Source organism: Martes martes (assembly GCF_963455335.1).
Source record: "Martes martes genome assembly, chromosome: 15".
NCBI lineage: Eukaryota > Metazoa > Chordata > Mammalia > Carnivora > Mustelidae > Martes > Martes martes.
The window spans coordinates 64,821,838-64,833,195 of record NC_137903.1 but is presented as its reverse complement, the minus strand read 5'-3'; the positions used below and the strand labels follow the sequence as shown (position 1 = coordinate 64,833,195).

The 11,358-nt window shown below is 46.5% G+C and overlaps 1 protein-coding gene across 1 annotated transcript; it reads left to right on the top strand.

The window, feature by feature from the left end:
* Positions 1 to 2,127: 2,127 nt before the first annotated feature.
* On the top strand, positions 2,128 to 10,142 carry FASLG (Fas ligand). Its single transcript, XM_080824616.1, has 4 exons — positions 2,128 to 2,486; positions 3,094 to 3,139; positions 7,545 to 7,601; positions 8,853 to 10,142. Exons 1-4 carry the CDS (start codon positions 2,163 to 2,165, stop codon positions 9,245 to 9,247), a joined length of 822 nt encoding a protein of 273 aa, XP_080680742.1. The 5' UTR covers positions 2,128 to 2,162; the 3' UTR covers positions 9,248 to 10,142.
* The last annotated feature ends 1,216 nt before the right edge of the window (positions 10,143 to 11,358 follow it).

Genomic DNA, 11,358 nt, shown 5'->3' with positions numbered 1-11,358 from the left:
TGTGGCGTGTTTTTTCACTCATCTGCCTCTGCCACTGTCAGTAAAATTTTTCTAGTATAAAAAAGATGATCCTATACAATTTTTGTCAGAGATCTCTCAGGGTACTTTCAAGGCTTTTTTTTTTTTTTAATTTTTGGTCCTTTTTTTTGGTTGTCTGTATGGTAGAATTCTTCAATTATATATTCTGATGATTACTTCTGGACTTGAAACTTGCCATTTTTCACAACTATGAGTAAATCCATGTGGGACTTCAAAAGCACATTAGCTCTGCCCACCTCGAAAAGAGAGTGAGAAGCCCATGCCGTTGTTCTGCTCCCATGTGTCACACTGTCTCCGGAGCGCAGAGTGGGATGTGGGCAGAAGTGTCTGGAGAGGAGGCAGTGCCGGCTGTCGGACTCTAACGGGAAGGAGCCCCGTGTGTCCCGCTAGGGAATTTGGTTTCAAACCTTCCAGCACAAGGTGTTAGGCGAGAAGGCGAGATCTCTGAGTGTGTTTTTATCGGCGTGGTTCTTGCGTCATTCTCCAGGGTGATTTGTGCTCGGGAAGGCTGGTGGGGGGGCAGCAGTTGGGGTGTCACTGAACTACAGCAGGTGACAGCTAGTTGACGTCTGACCTAAGACAATAACAGGAAAAACAGAAACGGTGAGAGTGTGCTGATGTGAGAAACAGGCTTGGGGAAAATTCAACCAGCCTGGGTTCAGATGTTGCGGGAGAGAAAGACAGAGGACTTAAAGTCGTCACCAGAAAGACTGACGTCAAGTGAAACAGGTAGTATGGGAGGGGGTAGGTGGAAAGAGTGTGGCAGGAAACTAAATCTGGTGTTGCCTTGGCGGGGATGGAGAGCCAGAACGGTAGGTGCAGAAATGCCCCAGCATGTTAGAAAGGCTAATGAGATCTGAACAGTGGAGTTCTCCGGTGAAATGGAAAAGCGGGTTTTATGAGCGGTTGTGGGTTTGTTTGGGAGCGTGTTTAGGACTGCAGTCAAGCATCTGGGAGTCACTGGCACATAAGTAGTACTCAAAGCCAGAGAAAAGGGTGAGGGCCGTCCAGATAGGGTTCCCATCTTTAGTAAAAGACAAATAGGACAATCAGTTAAATGTGAACGTCAGATAAACGATAAATAACTTTTTAGTGTATCCCATATAACGTTTAGGATATACTTATCCTAAAAACGATGTATTATTTTTTTATCCTAAAAAGGATTCACATTTATTTATGTGAAATTCAAATTTGGGCCCCATGTATTACACATGACAACCATATCACAGGCTGCAAACGAAGGCCTGTGGGGACTGATGGCCATTGCCCGGCCAGGGGGCCAGTGATGCACAGGGAGCGTGGATGGGCCAGCTGGGAGACCTGCGGCAGCCCTGGGGGACTGGGTTCGGCTGACCCCTGGGGTGTCCAGTATGCTAATGCTTCAAAACATACTAATATGTGTATGTGTATATATATATATTTTTTATTTTATTTATTTATTTTTTTAAATGCAGACTATCCCAATTTTAAAAGGGGACCACAGTGAAGAGAAAAAACATAGTGAGGTCTATGGGTTCCACAAGGCGTTTCAGCTACTGGTTTGCAGCCTCTGATCCAATCCCCAGAGAGGGGGTGGGGCAGATTTTACCCCATAAATGATAGTGCTTTGCCAGTGTGAGGGTAAATAGGACTAAGGTGTGGGGAAAGGATGGCAGCAAGGGGTTGATGCCCTGAGCAAAAGGTAAGATGTGGGCAGGTGTCCGCTGTCTTCCACCCCACAGTCTCGCCCCCTGGGGCCTGGACACCCCCTCCCGGCCGCTGGCAGGTGGACGGAGCCCACAGGCCTGCGCGCGAGCCACCAGCCCTCGCAGGGCCCGAGGAGGACCGGGCTCTCCTGTGGTAGGCGGCGGGGCCTCTGCCTGCAGCCCTGCAGGCCTCACCAGAGAACTGTGGGCGGAAACTTCCCGGGGTTTGCTCTGCCCTTGGTTGAGGCTTCTCAGCTTCAGATGCAAAGTCAGTGGGTGTCTGAGAAAGACAGAGGAGGAAGGAGAGAGCGGCGGAGAGGTGTTCCCCGGGGTTCTGGAAACTATAAAGAGCGAGCCGGTCGCCCGCGCTCCAGCAGTCAGACAGCCGCGCCGGCCTGGCCTGGACACCTGCGCCGGGGGCCGGCCCGACCCGCCGCCATGCAGCAGCCCCTGAATTACCCCCCGTACCCCCACATCTACTGGGTGGACGGCAGCGCCAGCTCCCCCTGGGCGCCTCCGGGCTCCGTCCTCCCGGGTCCGTCCTCGGTGCCCGGGAGGCCTGGGCCGAGGAGGCCGCCGCCGCCCCCGCCTCCGCCGCCCCTGCCTCCGGGGCCCCTGCCGCCCCTGAAGACGCCGAGGGACCACAACACAGGCCTGTGTCTCCTTGTGGTGTTTTTCATGGTGCTGGTGGCCCTGGTCGGCCTGGGGCTGGGGCTGTTCCAGCTGTTCCGCCTGCAGAAGGAGCTGGTGGAGCTCCGAGAGGTGAGACGCTGTGGGGGCCGCTGTGCGCTGGGGATGCGGGTGCGGACGGCTCTGCCGCCGCGGAGGGGCGGGGGCGAGTAGCGGGGGAGGGGGACACCGAGGCCCGGAGGGACCGTGGCGGGGCTTGCCAAGTCTTCTCTAGTCCTTTCTCTTCCTGGCTTCGAAATGGGTCATTCTAGTCGTTCTGTCTCAGAGGCAGCGGCTCAAGTGAGTGGAAGGGACATTTGCTCTCTTGGAAAGGATCAGGGCCAAAATAGGACTGGCGGGGACTGTCCCTCCTTTCACAGCTGGCAAGGCCGCTGGCTGAACCTCTACGTAGAGGTTCGTGATTCAGGAAAGAAAAAGAATTTGGAGTCTTGCTCGGAAGTGAATTTGTTTAAATGACCCAACTAAATTTCCTTGGGAATACTTAAAAATGTTAGAACTATTCCAAATTGCAAAACCCGGGCGTGGTGAGACAGGATGGCATGGCCAGAGTCCGACTTAGGAGAGGCTCTGAGGTGTGGAGATGCCCTTCTCAGGTTTATTCTGTTTACTTGATGGCCTTGCCTCCGCTGGCTTAAAGAACTTCATACTTACGATGCGTCTTTTCCCTCTCTGTTGCCAGTCCACCAGAAAAAGTCATATGGCATCGTCTTTGGAGAAGCAAATCGGTGAGTCATTTTACGGATGTGTATTGAGTCTCTAAAGACAGTCCTCATTACTGAACCACGTGGGGCAAATGCCTTGAATTCCATCCCACTCTCGGACACATTATACTACAAAAGGATTCCTGGCTAATTCAGAATCGTTGCTCATTTTGGTTCCTTGAGCTGCCCTAACATATGAAGTACATGTAATCATTCAAAATCAGTATAACTGAGTACTGCCCACAATTCAAGTAATTTCCATTCGACTTTGGAAAGAGACAACCCAGGTACAGCTGGTTCCATTCCTGTCGCCTCATGGGCCTCCTGGTTTCCGTGAACAGGGCAGTGGCTGTAGCTCCCAGGGAGATGTAGAGAGGAGCAGGCAGAGTCAGATGTTTCTGGGAAAAGTCGTCTCCTCTTCAAACTCTCTAAGAGATAACTCAAGAGTCAAGCTTTATTTAAAGAAAAAAAGTTCTAGGATGTATTTAAGCTTTTATTTATTTATTTACTTAGGGGGGGAGGGGTGGAGGGAGAAGGAGAGAGAGAGACTCTGCAGAGCCCCGACGCAGGGCTCCATCTCACGACCCTGAGTGAGATCATGACCGGAGCTGAAATCAAGAACCGGATGCTTAACTGACTGAGCCACCCAGGCACCCCTTTAAGCTTTTAAAAAGTACGCAATTAATCATCCACATTAAAGTTGTTCTTTGGCATTCACTGGCAGTCTTGAGGGGGAAACCCTAGCCATTTTTCAAGGGCTAGTCCAGCTTCCCCCACAAAGGCAATCATGAGCTACCTTCAATGAAAGAAAGGCCTCTGTTGAGATTCAGGACAAGGGAAAAGATGAAAATGTTGAACACTGACCTTGTGTGAAGTTTCAGGACACCATTTGGAAATATGTGCAGGTAGATTTAGCATGCTCTAGTTTATTCAACTGAGATCGACCAAACTTTGGATTCGGTAAGAGTTGGAAGGGAGCTTGGAGCAAATCTGGTCCAGTCATCTCACTTTTCGGAAGAGAATTAGGGGATATGCCCCAAATCGCTGGTGTGGAACTGGGGCTAGGAGGAACACAGGCTCCTCGTGCTTCGTTGCGGGCAGGGCTTTCCGCACATAGACTGGTGCTCTGTGAAATAGGGAAACATCTGTCTATGATGGCCATGGAAGGAGAAATAAAGATGAGAAGCAAGACGTCTCTGCAAAGACAATAGGTAAATCTTGGGAAGAAAATGGAAGGCAGCACTGGCCATCCAAGGAGGGGAGCCTATTCCAATTTCTCTTATGTGCCTATTGTAGGTGACCCAAGTCATCCTACTGCTCCAGAATGTGGGCTCTGGAGGACCCATCCTGTGGACGCTCTGGTCTCTGGTTCTAGGTCTAAGTCCCTAAGTGTTAGAAAGTCCTGATGTATCCAAGCAGAGTAGAAATATTTGTTAGAAAAATAAAACCTTTGGAGGATTTCTAAAGTAAAACAGCTTTGAAAATCAGTGGAATGTGGCTGGTGAAACAGGTGCCTAATTACTAATCTCTCTGCCACTCTCTGGGATCATTTTAGTGATTAAAAGTCAAGTGCACAGATGACCCAGGTCTGTCTCTTCCAGTAAAAAGCGTCTTGTCATCCACGCAGATGGACCAGAGCTTGGCGAATTTCCCCATGGAGAACAAAGTAGCCACTTTATTAATAGGAAAACAGATGCAAATCAAACAAGGGTATATCCATTTTCATTCATCCCATTAGTAAAGATTTAAAAAAAACCAGATTGACAAAAAATGTGAGAAAAAATTTTGCTTAAGCATTAGTTGACAGCCAGGGAACATGTAAATTGCTATACTTTTTCTGAAGATGAGATGGAAAAATGTACCAAAGGATTAAAAATGATAATTTACTGGGCACCTGAGTGGCTCAGTCAGTTAAGCTTCTGCCTTCGGCTCAGGTCATGATTCCAGGGTTCTGGGATCGAGCCCTGCATCAGGATCCCCGCTCAGCCAAGAGCCTGGTTCTCCCTCTCCCTCTGCCTGCTGCTCCCCCTGCTTGTGCTCACATGCTCGCTCTCTCTCTCTGTCAAATAAATAAAATCTTTTTTAAAAAGTGTTAATTTACCATGTAATCTCATCACTAAGAATTTATCCTAATAAGATAATCAGAGATATACCCAAAAACTCATAGATAATTATGTTCACCATTACCTTATAAGCCTATTTGTAATAAATAAGTCAGAAGAAACTTAAATGCCTCTTAACAGGAAATTAAATACATCACGGTATATTCAGAGGGCCTCGTATGCAGCAACTAAAATCCATATAATTACATTTAAGGCCATGGAGATTGTGCATTCTATATTGTTAAATAAAAAAGACAAGTTATACAACAGTATGCTTGGTTTAAATCAACTATATAAGTGCATGTGCATATTTTCACATTCTTAGTAGAGAATTAGAAGTACTTGTACTTCAGCAAATTAACAGTGATTTTCTCCGGGATGTACTATCCAAGATTATTTAAATATACTTATTTGCTCCTTTTTCATTTTCCATTTTTCCACAGTTCACTCATTTAAGTCTTTTATTCATTCACAAATGTTCTTGGAGAGCTTCTTATGTCCCAGGCGGAGTGCTGGGTGTAGGTATGACTAAGAACAAGAGAGACAAGGGTCCTACCCCAAGGGAGGTTTCAGAGCACAGTAAAGAAACAAAAGCAAGCAAGCAGACTATAATTTCAAATTGTACTAAGTGCGATGTAACACAGAGTGGTCTGGAAAGTCCCCTCTAAGGAGGTGTTGTGTGTGTGTACATGTGTGTGGGGTGGTGTGGGAGGATAGGGGAGAACATTCCAGCAGTGAGAATGGCATGTGCAAAGGCCCCAGGGGTAGGAAACATTCATCACCTACGTGTAGGATCTATTTCCAGTTTATTTCAGCATTTCTCCAGCAGGTATTCTTACTAAGGACCCTCTATGAGAATCACACCGTGCTCTGCAAGGGATAGAAAGATATGCAACCTGTGGTTCTCTGTTCCATTTCCTGTTAGTGCATGGCTGAATGCCAGACCAGTTGCACAGATGGTTTGTGGTATAGGAATGTAGAGGAGACTCAGTTTTGCCTTTCCTGTTCGCTAACACCTCCTTCATGGTGGGTGGTCTTGGGTGGCTAGAGAGGACGTGATTACTCAGGTCATGTTCTCAGCTGATTGTGACAATCTCACGCCACAGGTGACTTTTACAGGCTAATTGTAATGAACCTGATGTGGATGAGGGCCCTTCTGTGAATCTTTCTTAAATGTGTTAGCTGAATTCATTAGCTAAGTGGTGGCTCTCGTTGGTTAAAATATTTGAAGTCAGAGAAATAATGACTACTTTGGGAGCTATTGTCTATTCTACTTCCTCCAGTTTAATTTAGCAAATATTTGCTGGTTGCATGCCCGCTCTGGTGGATTAAACATATAGTAGGAAGTTTGCCATTTATTTGGTGGGAGTAAGACAAGTCATACAGTTATCACAGAAATGGAAAGTCAGAACTGACAAAAGAGGTAAAGACAAATTGACTCTAGGCTTCAAAGGAGGGGAAGACCATATTTGATTAAAAAGGCCTGGGAGGGTTTCCCCCAAGAAGTAGGTACTGCATGCGGTATTTATGGGGTTGATAGGAATTTGCCACGGAGATCTCTTTGGGGGGCCTTCTGAGCAGATGAACAGCCTGAGCAAGGCACGAGGGCTGGAAGCTGGGTGTGTTCAGATCACACCAGCCCCTGCGTTGTGCCGCCTTGGCCGATCTGAGCAAGCAGAGGAGGGGAGGCTGGACAGACAGGCAGAGGTCATGTGGCTGGGGATGTGTTATATGTGCAATGGGGAGTTAGTCAAGGCATCTGAGATCTGAGGGTGATTAATATGGGCAGATGGTTGAATGCCACTGGGGGGAAGACCTCGTGGCCAGGAGGTAAAATCATAGTCTTCTTTGGCCTCTGTGCTGCAGAGTCCTAGAGGCAGCGGAACTGGAAAAAGTCCTAATCTGGAGCCGGGAGACTTGAGTGTCCGTCCTAGTCTGACCTTGTGTCGCTGGGTCTTCTTGGACAGATCATCCAACTTCTAAGCTCATGTAGCCATCAGACAACAATCCCTACCTCAAAGGATTGTGGCAAGTTCAAATGCAGTAACTGATATGATAGCTCTGTTTCCATCCACCTTTTTATTGTTTTTCATGACATAGTCTTGCGTATGTCTGTCTCAATTTGGTTTACCTTTTTCCTCTTCTGCTTCTGAAGTACACATTGCTGCAAGTTCTACGGTTTGCCCTTGGATGATTAGTATTTGTTAGACTGTTGCCATTTATGTTTTTAAAAAATCGCTTTTATTTAAATGACCAGTTTGGAGTCCCAAAAGAAGAATAACTGGTATCTCATTTTTATATGTATCTTTCATCTCTCCATGATGCAGGTCAACCCAATCTGCCCTCTGAAAAAAGGGAGCTGAGAAAAGTGGCCCATCTAACAGGTCTGTATCTGGGAGGTGCCTGGGTCTTGGGAAAGCCTTTGACAGAAAAAGCCTTTGATGGGTTGGGTACTGTGCTCGGAGGGCGTTGCTACTTTCTGGTGACAGTATTTGACACCCAAGAATAGTCCCATCTTAATAGTCAAGTCAACCTCACACCCATACTGCACCCCTACTCTAGTCTAGGCCATGTTCTGAACTGGCAAAATGGAGCTGATTGTGAGAGGACCCCTGCCCATGAGGAGCTCACTCTTTTCAGTCATTCCAAAGACCCCTAGGGGATTTGAGGCATGGGTTCAAGAGGTGAGATCTGGGGAGGTGGGGAGTGAGCAATTATTTTAGTAAGTGCTTTTCTGGTTTTCTGGAAGAGCTTCACTGTGCTTTGTGCAAGAGTAGAAGTAGGAGTGAGAGGAAGGGCCCAGTCCTGGCCCTGGTGGGCTTCCTGCATGTGGCCAGGTACTGAAGTGAAGTGATTTGAGAACAATGTGGTGTGGGCATTCCCAGGGCATAGTCCGTGAATATCTGAGAAGCGGACAAGTATCTTAGAAAGGGTATGTCAGTGCCCCTGGAATTATTTAGGCAGAAGCTGTAGAATGATCCCATCTGGATCACCAGATATTTATTGAACACATGTGTGCCGAGCTCTGGGGACATGTAGGTTAATAATGTGATTCCTGCCTCCAAGGAACTTAAAATCTAATAGGGAAATACAGGTACATAAGTGATCATTTTGCTGCTAGAGAGTGTTCTCTGCTTAAGGTATGATTGTACTGCTGTGGGGACATAAAACAAAGGGGATTTTAGCCCAAAGCGGAGGTACGGAAGACTTCTTGGTATAGGTGAGGAGTTGGACCAGATGATCCCTAAGGGTTCTTCCCAACTTTAGAATTTCCTTGGGTTTGGTTTTTTTCCTCCTAGAGAGACCTCAAAACCTAGAAATTTTGGTATTAGTTCTGAAGATCATAGAGTCTGTGTTCCAGAGAACTAAACTAATTTCACGAATGTCTCCTTGTAATTGATTAGGCTATATATTATTGTCCCAGTTGCGCAGATGACAAAATTAGGGCGAGCAATTCGATAGCGGTGTCGCAGGAATTCAGCGATGGATCGAGTCTGACCCATTAGCCAGTTCCATATGGGCTGTGCCATTTTGGTCCTCGGCTCAAGGAACGGCCCACAGTTTCACCTTGGCAGCTTCGTTTGTTGGGTGCATGAGCAGCCCTGGCTGAAAGCTCCTCTCTGATTTGATTTCAGGCAAGCCCAACGCGAGATCCATCCCTCTGGAATGGGAAGACACATATGGAATTGCCCTTGTCTCTGGGGTGAAGTATAAGAAGGGTGGCCTTGTGATCAATGATACTGGGCTCTACTTTGTGTATTCCAAAGTGTGCTTCAGGGGTCAGTCCTGCAACAACCGGCCCCTGAATCACAAGGTCTACTTGAGGAACTCTAAGTATCCCCAGGATCTGGTGCTGATGGAGGGGAAGTTAATGAACTACTGCACTACTGGCCAGATGTGGGCCCGCAGCAGCTACCTGGGGGCAGTATTCAATCTCACCAGCACTGACCATTTATATGTCAATGTGTCTGAACTCTCTCTGGTCAGTTTTGAGGAGTCTAAGACCTTTTTTGGCTTATATAAGCTCTAAGAAAAGCACTTTGGGATTCTCTCCATATGGTTCCTTGTTACAGGCCCTGAAAATATGGTCTTGAATGAGAGTGCTCTTAAGCCCACTTGAGATCAAGTGAGAAGACGTGAGCCAAGAGTATCTAGAGACCACAGGGGCCAGCACATCTACCGTTCCTCATCTCATAAGCCAGACGGGAGGGGGATACGACTGACGAACATGTGACGTGGGGCCGCCACGGGAGGATGCAGAGGCAGGAAGCAGTAGCCCCCAGTGCGGCTCATTGGGGCTCGTTGGGGCGGCTCATTGGACACTCATTTGGAGTGTCCACAAGCATTTGGGCACATTGAAAAGGACACCTGTTAACTCACCTCTTGGAGTGGGTTTACTATCTACCTCGGGGTGGCTGACTTTCAGATATGGATGTGACATGAGTGTACAAGGGATGGAAAAAGAGGACCAGCCTTGTGTGATAAGCTAAAGAGACCAGAAGGCCAGTGTCCCATTGGAAGCATGTTAACTTCTGAAGGCAGAGCCTGAGCCACCAGGTGACGCTAACAGAGAAGCAAGGGGGATCTTTGGGGAAGTTGCTCCATTCTTCATGCAGCATGTGTATTTCCAGTGCAATTTTAGGGGTGTGTGTGTGTGTGTGTGTGCGTGCACACTCACATGTATGTGACTAGAAGAGTTACATAAGAGACAACGTGGAACTTGTGAAGGATATGTTAGGAAAACATGGGTTGCATTTAATGGTAGATTTTGAATACCTCTTGGCAACCAACTCAGTTGTCCTTAAAATAGTCCTCAAGACTCTTTGATTGTCACCTGTTGATGCTGTTTTCCTATAATATAACCAGTATTTATACCTTTTGTATATTTTAATAAAAAGAATAAGTGTAATAAAAATTATATTTTAGAATACAGGCCAACATTATGAATGTACTTGTTGGAAATCACTAAAATTTGTTTTTTTTCCCCCTTATAATTTCTTTCCTCCCTGGCTTCTTCACTCCTTTTGCCTTAAGGCCGCGTTAAGAAGAACTCACTGGAATGAGCACCGTGAAGCAAATCCATCATTGCCAGACACCCCTCTCCCCCAGTCTGTTTCCATTATCCAGAGTTTTTATTGTCTGTATTATTGCCAATGTTAAGCTCACCCAACTTTCAACAGATTTGATGACAACTTCCCCCAGGCTTCCCCGGGAGCAGAGCCATAGCATAGTGGAAAGGGCACAGACTTTGGGCTGAAAAACCTGAACTTGAATCTTTGTTCGTCTACTTTCTAAATGCAATCATGGGGTGAGTCCCTTGACTTCTCTTGGACAAAAATGACTGATATGCATATTAAGTATCTTGTCATGGCATCTATCAGTTTAATCAGCCACTCGGTGAGAGGTACTTCTAGTTCCAGAAAAAGCCACTGACCGGAGGCTTCCTTCCAAGCACCCGGTTTCTCAGGTTCTCCCGTTCTTCCCTCACAATGACCTTTTCCTAATTCTTTCGACCACTCTCCAACACCCCCTCCCTCAGACTTTGTCTTTGTTAAAAATTATGGTATTTCCTTTACAATTTGATTTCAGACATATTATTTTCATATCATCTACTATTATTCCAGCTTAATTGCTCCAACATTTTGTCTCCAAAAATGTGTCTATTTTTACCACATGAGACCTCTGATAAACTCGATCATTTCCTTACATATCCATCAGCGCCTTCTTTATCTTCATTCCTCTCTCTGACAAGCTTCGCGTCTACCCTCTGTCCTTATAATCAGTATCTTGGAAAGTTTCTCGATTCCAGAATATTCTGCATCCTTCCCTGTATCCCCCTTGCAAAAATCCCATTTCCTTTGAGCTGGCATCCTATAAGCTGGATGTTGCTAGAGAAAAATTATCCAGACAGACAGGCTGGTTTCAGTTTACTTTTAGCTGTGATCTACTTAAATCAATTACTCTTAATCCCTGATTTATTTCTATCTGTTGATTGATTTGAGTAAGTAATGCCGGTACATAGTGCAAATTTTAAAAGGCCTAAAAAGATACAGGATGACAATAAGTCCTGTTTTCACTCTGTCCCATGGCCCTATTCCTGTCCACAGAGACGATCACGGTCTCCTTAGGTAGCTTTCCAGA